The following is a 10975-nucleotide window of genomic DNA, read 5'->3' as shown; positions in this document are numbered from 1 at the left end:
GAATCTTTGTTTTTGAAGAGGATGGTGAATTCTTTGTTTTATATATAATAATACAAATTATATAATAATACAAATCAATGATAAATATGCATCATCCACTAATATAATTGATTCATAAAATAATATAAATAAATAATAAATGATATATAATTTTATATAAATCCTTATAATCATATTTAATTTTTCAATACAACTTTATTATTTTATGTTTGTATATATGCATGCATTGAAGAATGAAATATTCCACGTTATCCCATCTTCTTGACTTTGACTTTTGTATTGTTTCGAATAGCACGTGTTTTGTTCAATATATCTTCCCAAGTTACTTTTTCATATTATCATCAATTTCTTTTATTGTTTTAGAAATCCAACAGTCATAATCTTTAGATGTTACTTTTTTCACGTGATTCTCTGACTGCTGTAGAATTTTATAGTTTATTTTTCAACTACCCATTACTTATTACTTTTCTTTTAATCTACATGCTTGATTCCCCTAAGTAAGATTTTAAGTTCGAGTCTTGTGATGAAAAAAATGTTCACTGGAAAAGTTAGCCCCCATATATTTGTAGATATTTTTTTGCTCGAACAAGATTGCTTCCGATGCGATGATACACGTCGGAAACAAAAGAAAAACACAAAAGGATCAGGGACATTGAAACAAAAGACACTTACTTACTCACTACCCATTGTTGTTTCCTTTGTGAAAATGGAAAAGCTATGTCCTTTAGTGGCCACTGTTATATTCTTTGTTATAATATTGAATGGAGTTTCAGTAAGTGGTTTGATAAGTGAAGATGATTCAGAAGAATGGGGATATGTTGAAGTAAGACCCAAATCTCACTTGTTCTGGTGGCTCTATAGAAGCCCTTATAGAGTACATAATCCTTCTAATCCATGGCCAACTATTCTTTGGTTGCAAGGTGGACCTGTAAGTATATTACTATTCTCAATAATTCATATTCCATTTTCATATTCTCTTTAGATTTGTTGAAATAATTGCATGTTAAACCACACCCCATCTTAGTTAGCACTTAATTCAAGGGCTGATAAGTTAACATGTTGAGTAAAATTAATTGATAAATTGATTCAAAAATGATAAAATGATGTAGGAGAGCTTATAAAATTGCCGCCCCTTTTGATGGCCGACGTCCACGGTGGCTTTCACTCTATCGGCACTGACCATTTCTCTTTTGATGACTTCACTCACTTATCCGGGTAATATAGCCTAATACAACCTATAGTAGCCATTTTCGTGACACAACTTTCAATGAAAGACACTAATTGTCAGGACTTAAGGCTATGAGGAGAGCCCAACCCAAAAGACTAGTCTATTAGGTGAGAGGGCATCATGGCTTAAGCACCACATTGAGATTACTATTATACTCAAAGTGAGACTCCTAATAGAATCACTTAGAGCCCATTATGCGAAGAAAGTGAAAGAGAAGCATCAGAGTCGTCTCATAGGTATTTTATGGCTCTGAAGCATTCATTTTTTCTTTCTGACCTCATCAAAACCCAACTCGCAAAAGGACATTTTTTTAAATCCCCTCAAACCAAACAGCGCCTTAGGATTATTTTTGAGTCAAATAAGCCCATTGAGTAGCTTATAATCTTCTTCTAATCTTTGCCAAACTCGGATGGGCTAAAAAGAGAGAGAAAAATTAATGGAGCATTCATTATCTGAATTGGGCTATAATTTGAACAAGCAAAAGCATTCTTATTTTCTCTTACTGTTATACAATTTGTAAACATTGAACAGGGTGCTTCAGGAGTTGGGTTTGGGAATTTTGGAGAGATTGGTCCTTTGGATATAAATCTGAAGCCAAGGAATTTCACATGGTTGAGAAAAGCTGATATCTTGTTTGTGGTAACTCATTAACTCGGATATATTTTCGAGATGCAAATTGACTACAATCCTTACTTAATTTTTCATTTTCTGGTTTTTTCACTCAATGCTAATGGTTTGTATTATATAATAGGACAATCCAGTCGGAACTGGGTACAGTTATGTCGAGGATTCCACACTCTATGTCAAAACAGACGATGAAGCAACCGATGACTTGATTACTTTGTTAATTGAGCTATTCAACAGTAATGAGAACCTCCAACGGAGTCCTTTGTTCGTTGTGGCGGAGTCTTATGGTGGCAAATTTGCTGTCAAACTTGGATTATCGGCTCTCAAAACTATCGAACAAGGGAAATTGAAGCTTAAATTTGGAGGTATTCCTTTCTTAAAATGCATCTCCCGTCAGATTCCATATTAGGGTGATTAAAAAAAGTTTGTATGTAGGAATGATGTTAGTTTTTAATTTCTTCCATATTAGAAAAAATGGATTTTTTTTGAGCAAAGGCATAAATTGGTCCGAAGAGATACATGGAATATAAGTACCTCAATGTTTTTCATGAACAATAATATTGTTCCACAATGTATTGAACATCAATCCAATCCTTAAATCAGTGCTTATTTATGAACCAAATCGATGTCCACCGGCTTGTATATATGAAGGACCAATTTGTGTGAATATATATAAAGAGCTGGAATAATTGTATGATATTTTTGAAACTTTTTTTCTCCGTATTTAGGTGTAGCATTAGGAGACACCTGGATTTCGCCAATAGATTTTGTGGTAAGTTCAAGAGTTGTTCAAGCCAGGAGCTCGTATAGTTCAACGCTACAACTTTTACATTTTTAGTATTCATCAATCTGGCATTGCAGTTTTCATGGGGTCCTCTGCTTAAAGACCTTTCAAGACTTGATGACAATGGATTGCAAAGAGCGAACAGGTAAATTTATTTTCCATCTTCACAGATAGACCAATCGATTAAATATAAAACGGCCAACTTGGTAGTTTTCGCTATGCCTTTAAAGAAGGGTCGGACGCGCTATGAGAGTATATAGAAGGGAGTCACACCTTGCATTTGTTATCGGCCAATTTCAAACTCAAACCTGCATATGGCAAAAATCGAACCATTGTTGCAAGGTTTTCTCTCGGAAATATTTCTCTGTTATCTGACATACACATTTGAAAGAACAGTTTAGCCGAGAAGATCAAGCAGCAACTTGAGGCTGGTCAATTTGTTGACGCAACTTACTCATGGAGTGATCTTGAGAACCTGATTAGCTTGAGCAGCAACAATGTGGTACTATAATTCTCATTCATCGTCTTTGCACTTATATAAGATCTCTTTACAACCCACAATGCACTAGAGTTTTGTGCCATGGCTCCTAAAAAACTTATTTTTGAGTATTCCAGGATTTCTATAATCTTCTGAAAGATTCAGAAAGCGATTCAGAAACCTTATCGGAAATGGAGCTGGGATTACACAAAGAAGTATCAATGATGCGGTATTCCAAGTATCTTTCTTCAATGTTAAGATCATCTTTTGGTGGTGAGGACAATGATCTTGAGAAGTTATTAAATGGTGTCGTAAGGAACAAGTTAAAGATCATTCCCGAGAATGTTACGTAAGTTTATAATTCTGAAAATTAAAACAAATGCACTGTAAACAGAATTCCAATTCAAACCCATGATCACATTCCCACTATGTGTGCTGACAGATATGTAGCGCAGTCCTCGAATGTTTTTGATAATCTTTTAGGCGATTTTATGAAGCCGCAAATTACTGAGGTAAGAAGATATAATAAGGATACACCAAGTTGATAAATTTAGTTTTAAACTTCAAAATAACTATCAAATTCACATATTTAGTCTTAAAACAAGGATGTTGTCTTGTGAGCTGGAGGTCATGAGTTTACATTTTGTAACAACCTCTTCGTTTGCCGGATAAGACCATGTACGTTTTATCTTACCAGACCTCACAAGATAGGAGCCTTATCCACCAGGCTGCCCTTTTCGGCAGTTTAGCTTAAATTCTTGTTTCTTAAGAACATTCTGCTCTGTGAATTTTCTGAGATTGGTAATTTATTTATCATATATTTGGATATTTGATGCCTCTAATTTAATTCCCTCAGGTTGATGAGCTTCTGGCTCTTGGTGTCAATGTTACTATTTACAGTGGACAAGTAAGTGTCAAATTCAACTTTCCAAATACTTTCACTTAGTTTCTATAAAAAATGATGGTTAGAGACTCTTGATTTGTACACTTTATATATAAAAACCTCAAATAGTAACTACCCATTTTAGTCCCTCATGTTTTTCAAACCTTACCAGTTTGGTCCTTTAAAAATTGAAAAACCCAAAATGGTTCCAAAAAATTTCAAATGTGGGTTAAATTAGTCCCTACCAACTACCAAGTGTTTTAAAACCTGCTAAAGGGACTAATTTGACCCACATTTGATATTTTTGTGGATCATTTTGGGTTTTTCAATTTTTGACGGACCAAACTGGTAAGGTTGAAAAACACGAGGAACTTAAATTTACTCAACCTAAAATATTGTTTTCAATTTTATCATTAATCAGACGCTTTTTTTTCCTTCTTTTTACAGCTTGATCTCATATGTGCAACCAAGGGAACAGAAGCTTGGCTTAAGAAACTCAAGTAAGCAACTTTTTCAAGATTAGTTAAAGTAAACATCGATGTGTATTACCTCTTGATCGTTTCTTTTGTATTGGGCGGACACCTCTTGTGCCCAGTTTAATACAATTTTTCTTTACCGAAAAAAAAAGTGTATTACCTCCACTTTTTTTATTGTTGATTGTGTAGATGGGAAGGGCTTCCAAAATTCTTAGGGAAAGATAGAACCCCTCTTTACTGTGGAAGTGACAAATCCACCAAAGGCTTTTATAAGTCATACAAAAACCTACACTTCTATTGGATCCTTGGAGCTGGCCATTTTGTAAGTCTAACACCAATCATCATTTCATTACACTTACATTCGTTCTCATATACGATAAGAAAAATAACATGTGTTACAGACCGATACTTTGTTTATCAATGATTGGTTCACAAGCGACACATGTCACTTTCTGTGGGTATGAGGATTTGGTAGGAGAATATATTGTTACTTTTTCGCAGTAATTTATTCGGTTGCTCTCTGCTGCAGGTACCTACTGATCAGCCATGCGTCGCGCTAGACATGTTGGGTGCAATTACACATTCACCAGCAGCATGAAATTAATGCCTAGATAGTAATAATCATGGGAAAATCATTACAATAAATGGTTAATATTCACCAGCAGCATGAATGATAGATTAAGGTTGTTGCTTAGACTAAGTTCTAAATGTGGAATATTACACCATAAATGGTGTTTTATGGTATCAACAAAGCCATGGTTATGTTATGCAGATTTCTTCTATCAATAATCCTATTTTTCTTTTGAAGGCAAAACCTTCCAGGACTCACTTTATGAATTTAAAGTTTGTTTACAAGTTAAGTCAATTTATTATTTGTACATATACAATTATACATTTATCCCGTCATTTTATATGCATACAATACAAGGTATTTCACATAAAAATATAAATACCTAATATCTACCCACACTATATCAAGATGAGGTGTGCAGCTATACACTTTAGGGATATGGATCATCTGTCCCAAATGGTGTCTCACTCCATATACGCCAATCAGAATACTACAATAACAAAAAATCCGTTATTGACAAATTGTTAGAAAACACTACCTAAGAAAAGAAGATATATAACATGATATTATGATAATGATATGTTAATGCATGCCCAAAGTTCCAAAGATACATGCCCAAAGATATATGACATGATAATGATATGATATATGTCAAAAAATTCTCTCATTCATCATTTCAAAGTTCCATGCACAAACCCAAATGTTCATACAAATACAAAAGCTGCACCTAAAAATCGTATAGATAAAAGGTGAGTGTTAACAAGTGAAAACTTTGTCTTGAAATTTGATATTTTAACATATCAAAGAAGTGCTAGATTTAATTTTTCAATGTCAATCTCCTTAATTTGTATTTCTAAAACAACGTCTTTAGGACACTTGTCAACACAACCTAAATGTAAGTACGAAAATATTGCATAAATAACATTGTTGTGGGAGATCCATGATAGTATTGAAGATGAGATGAGAGCACCTCTTGTTGATGATGAATCATACTGAGTAGTGTCACAAACCAGTGATAGCTGGTTGGTGCCCCACAAACAAAGCAACATGTCCCATAAGCTTGTCTTTCCTAGAAAATGTAGTGCCACACGAGCAATGCCACTTAAGGTCCCCACAATGCTTCTCATGTGTCCTTAAATCAGAAAGCACAGAGAATTGTTTCTGGTTACATCTCTTGCACATATACATCTTAGGGCAATGTGTTCTCTTGTAATGATTCTTTGCACAAATCATTGACTTCAAAGGTTGAAACTTGGCATGTTTTAGGTTCCACCTACACCCTTCTTGAGGACATGAATATTTGTTGGGCTTAACACTACCCAATGAGTTTTTCAATGCAGCACTAGTCTTGTATTCATCTCCATGAGCTCTCATATGCATCCTCAAATTTGCATCACGCTTAAAACCCTTACCACAAACTTGGCAATAATGCGTGTACTTAGCCAATAAATCAGCAGCTTTCAGTTCAACTATATCATGGTTCTTTGGTGAAGGACTAAGCCCTCTTTTATAGCCTTCATCATTTCCATGATCCCCTAGTAACACATTATTGTTTCCACTGATTGCAACTTCATCCTTAAGGTTACATTTATTAACATTACTACTACTACAATTATTGTTGTTATAGGTTTGACTAAACCAATCCAAGGCTTCAGACTCAGTACTAGAAAAGAAACCTTGACTTCTAATATTATCTAGGGGTCTGTTAAGGGTATTCCTTAACATTTCCCTACTATCTGAGGCTATGTTCCTAAGCACAACTTTATCATTATTACCCAAATTTGATTGAGTAATTTGCTGACTTTGCGATTCCTTGGTGCAAGCATTAGTAGTTGAAGTACCTGGAGGATCCATCATTTGTTGGCAAGTATACATCATTGAAGTGGCAGTGACAATGATTTCATGGATTGTGGAGATCATGCTTGATATAGCCATGGAAGTTGAATCGGGTAAACTCTGATTTGGGGAGAGAATAACACCAACTAGGGTCTGAACTTGACTAACCTTGTCCTTCAGAATAGAGAGATTAAAGAGAAGGGAACTAGGGTATGAAGAAGAACCTGAGCCACCAGAGTTAACAACTTCAACATTTGATGACACCAAATCTTCTTCGGTCAAAGGAAACACCTGAAACCCTTGATGGAAGCTCCTTGAAATCATTTTCTGATATCTTCTTCAAAGAGCTTTCTGTGATGTGTGAAGATTATATTCTCTATGAGTTTTTTGGTTCATAGAAAGATACTATAGGACTATAGGAGAATCTAACAAAGCACACAAAACTTTAGTTATATCTAGGTATTATTATCTATATATGATGGTATAAGAAATAAAGAGAAATATAATTAGAGAAGTGAACATGAGTTATAAGTTTGAGTTCATTTCATCCCCACTTAAGACCTTCCTTGCATGAAACCTATCTCACATAGAAACGGGACCACATTAACATGTTGCAAATCACTGACATAAACCAGATTGAGATAGAACTTTATTGGAATTGGACTTCCCACTCAAATTTTAGCATGTTTCTGAGTTTAATATATACATGTTATTTCTTTTGTAGTAATCATTTATATAAAGATATTAAGGGGAAAATGTACATGTTGTTCCATTGGTGCATTTTATTGAAGAAGAATAAGACATGTATGATGTATCACCACTACTCAATGGAAATATTACACCTATGATAATAGGACTGCAAGTATATATCTATATGCATTTATACAAATATTAGTTTTAAACTTAAAAATGTTAATATTTGTACTTAATTTTTATTTATCTAATTTTGATTCTAGTCCAAAAAATATATGCTAATAAATAAGGATATGACATGTCTATTCTATTAACATTTATAAAAGTAAGTATATTTTATTATCTTATTATATCATTCATATATATTTTGATTATTAATTCTTAAATAGATATAATATGTATGAAATATAAATAATGTGTCGAGTACAACGTGAAAGCATGGGTAGATTTTTTATCAGAAGCTAAATGTAGAATTTAAATAATTAAGTGTGAAACTCAGAATTTACACAAGAAAATATATTATTAACATGTTGTACACATGTCACTTATACAAGATTGCATTACAGTAATTTCTCTCGTTGCTGGATTAATTAATTAAAATATTAGGGCTCACAATAGGCCAGTCCTCATATTATGGCGAATTTCATGCCATTATTGGTGATAACATTTGAATAAAGGTTTGAGTAGAGAGATAAGCCTAACAAAATAAGCAAAACAACCATCAATGTGTTGATCTAATAATGCAAGACCTAATCGGATCCCAAGATCGAGAGTTCAATTTCTGAGAGTGACACTTGTTAACTGAGTAACCACGAACCTCAGAAGGAATTAATTCCTTACCCAAAAAAGTGAAAGAATACCCTTGGTAATAAAAAAAACAAGCAAAACAATAATGATTGAAGTATTAGAGTCAATAAAGTTCCTCTTTGGGTATAATAATATTATAATCTATACTTCTATCCTTCTATACAAAACATGAGGTAACTATTACTATGATGTAATTTATATATTTCTATTTTACCCTTATCATTTTTTAATTTCTAAAAAAAATCATATAATTCTAAATAACCATTTAAAACATATTAATTTAATTGTAAGTTGAATATTCTAATAAAGACAAGAAGTTATAATATAAACTACAAAAAATATTAAAAAAAAGACATTCTAATTTTTCAAAATGAAATATAAAAATCAATTACTTAATATTATAAAATAAAAATGTGGACCGACCGATACAAAAATATATAATGGTAGGTTACAAGACATGGGTGAATGAGTGATAACTTGTGTCCCATTTGTTATGCATTTGGACACCTCACGCAACCTATGTCTCCACATGTTTTGCTTACTAGCATTCACCAAAACGTGCACATAACTAAGTTACTTAAAAGTCTTCTATATATATCTTTCTCTTTATCTTCATCTTTGTTTAATTAAGTTTCATTTCTCACTCTATAATACATGTTCACATCTTAGGCTAAGAAAAAGTAATACCATTTCTATATATCTTGTTCTTAGTTTGTTACTTTTGATGGAAGAGAGATAACAGAAAGTATTGTCCTTTTCTCATCTTGTGAACTACAAAAATAAGGTTGAAACTTATAACTAGAAACTAGAAAGAGAGATAAAGAGTGTGATTGATGGGCCCAATTTTTTGTGGTCTCAGAATCAATAGTATTTTTCTTGGGAGCATAAGTTTTCTATGATATGTAACTACATTCAGATAATCTTAAAAATGATATATGGCAACATAAAATATGTCTACAAATCCCAATGTTACAAAAAAACCTAATTTACCCAATTTCTCTTTATATATACTAGTGTGTAGAGGCACTTCGTGCCTGCCGGCGGCGAATATTATGTGATACTACATATTCAGTTTTTATATATTATATTTTTTGTATTTATGATAATGTTTAATTTAAGGTGAGATATGTGGTTAATTAATGTATTGGTGGTAGTTGCTTAGGATTATATAGTTTTTTTGTAAAAATTAAATAATGTTAAGGGCAATATTGGAAATGAAAATTACATCATGAAGGAAGTTATTTCAAGTTTTGACTTTATATATAGTATAAATATAAGGATATTCACTTATGTCAAGATTAAGTTAAAAAAATCTATTTCACATCTTGGTCAGTCGTTTATAAGAAAATCAAATGATTTACATTTACTCAGTAATTCAAATAATTGGATTTTCCTAGAATTAATGACCGGATATGAAGTAAGTTTTTTTTTTAACTTTTGTCCCTGTATATATATTCATATTTAATTATTGATTTATTAATATGGTTAATTTATTGACATTTGCAAAGTGAGTACAAGAAGAAAGGAATTAGTGATGGTTGTGCACTTGCAAGAAACATTGTATGTTAATAGTTGTGAATGCTTATGGAGATATCTTCTATTTCTCAAGGTTATAACTTATAAGTGAAGAATGAATATATGATTTTAAAATGGCAAAGATGTGGTGTGTGGGTAGAAGCTTATTAGTGAAATTTGTAACTATAATGATTGATGCATAATCATAGAAATTAATTGAAAGTTACACATCTAGGTGGCTATGCAAATGGCATGGACATTTAACCTGGTAATAGAGTGAGAAACTTGTGTAGTCTTCACCTACAAGTTTGTATAAGAAACTTGTGTTTCAATACATTGTTATAATATCGATGTTTATGATTTCTTGTCCACGTTTAACAACTAGTTTAAATAGTTTGGATGTGTATTTGCCACGCCTAAAAGATAAGGAATTCCACGACATGAAGGAGACAGTTAAAATGGATAAAAATCACACGAGCTATAGGTTCTGGAAGTGGCGTTTTTATATTAACTACATACAATCTATTAACTAAAATTGTCATGCTAAATACTCAAAAAATAAAAAAAAAATCATTGATATGTGAAGGGCGCAAAAGCAATTGTCATATATATATTATATATATATATATATATATAATTAGAGAAGTCATTTTTTATAATCGGAACTATCCAAAATAAACCTGACCCTAAATGTCGACTTGACTAGTCTTTGAATTTGAATCCAATCTTAAGTCAGATTAAACATAAGAGAATAAAGTATCTTCTGGTATAAGAAGATAAATTATCTCCTTTTACCAGTAAAATCATGACATGTGTCATATTTCATCATTTTCTATAAAAATATTTCTAAAACTAAACAAGATAGTACATATATCACATTTTTAATGTCTAGAGGAGATAAGTTAACTCTTGGTATGAGAAGATACATTATTCCCTAAACATAATGCATATATTTTTTTGATAAAATCAATATTATTTCTTATTATGGATATCTAATTTAACATATAAAAGTATATGTTTATATATATACTGTTAATCATGTGTGTATAAAGAAAAAATTAGAGTATCAATGATACT

The 10975-nt window shown here is 32.1% G+C and overlaps 2 protein-coding genes and 1 long non-coding RNA gene across 3 annotated transcripts; 1 reads left to right on the top strand and 2 right to left on the bottom strand.

Moving 5' to 3' along the window:
• Positions 644–5148, top strand: LOC109342765 (serine carboxypeptidase-like 51). The gene is made up of 12 exons (XM_019580752.1): positions 644–928; positions 1760–1867; positions 1980–2220; positions 2584–2627; positions 2717–2784; positions 3036–3141; positions 3255–3466; positions 3560–3629; positions 3974–4024; positions 4448–4500; positions 4666–4798; positions 5006–5148. The coding sequence occupies exons 1-12, from the start codon at positions 707–709 to the stop codon at positions 5072–5074; spliced, it is 1377 nt and encodes a 458-aa protein (XP_019436297.1). The 5' UTR covers positions 644–706; the 3' UTR covers positions 5075–5148.
• On the bottom strand, positions 4518–4741 carry LOC109342767. Its single transcript, XR_002107120.1, has 2 exons — positions 4637–4741; positions 4518–4549 (listed from the first exon to the last, which is right to left on the bottom strand). It is a non-coding gene; the product is annotated as an uncharacterized LOC109342767 (long non-coding RNA).
• LOC109342766 (zinc finger protein STOP1 homolog) lies at positions 5721–7328 on the bottom strand. Its single transcript, XM_019580753.1, has 2 exons — positions 6018–7328; positions 5721–5774 (listed from the first exon to the last, which is right to left on the bottom strand). Exon 1 carries the CDS (start codon positions 7205–7207, stop codon positions 6050–6052), a length of 1158 nt encoding a protein of 385 aa, XP_019436298.1. The 5' UTR covers positions 7208–7328; the 3' UTR covers positions 5721–5774; positions 6018–6049.

This window comes from Lupinus angustifolius, chromosome LG03 (genome assembly GCF_001865875.1).
Source record: "Lupinus angustifolius cultivar Tanjil chromosome LG03, LupAngTanjil_v1.0, whole genome shotgun sequence".
In the NCBI taxonomy this organism is placed as follows: Eukaryota; Viridiplantae; Streptophyta; class Magnoliopsida; order Fabales; family Fabaceae; genus Lupinus; species Lupinus angustifolius.
Note: the sequence above shows the minus strand (reverse complement) of the source record. Positions and strands in the feature narration are given on the sequence as shown.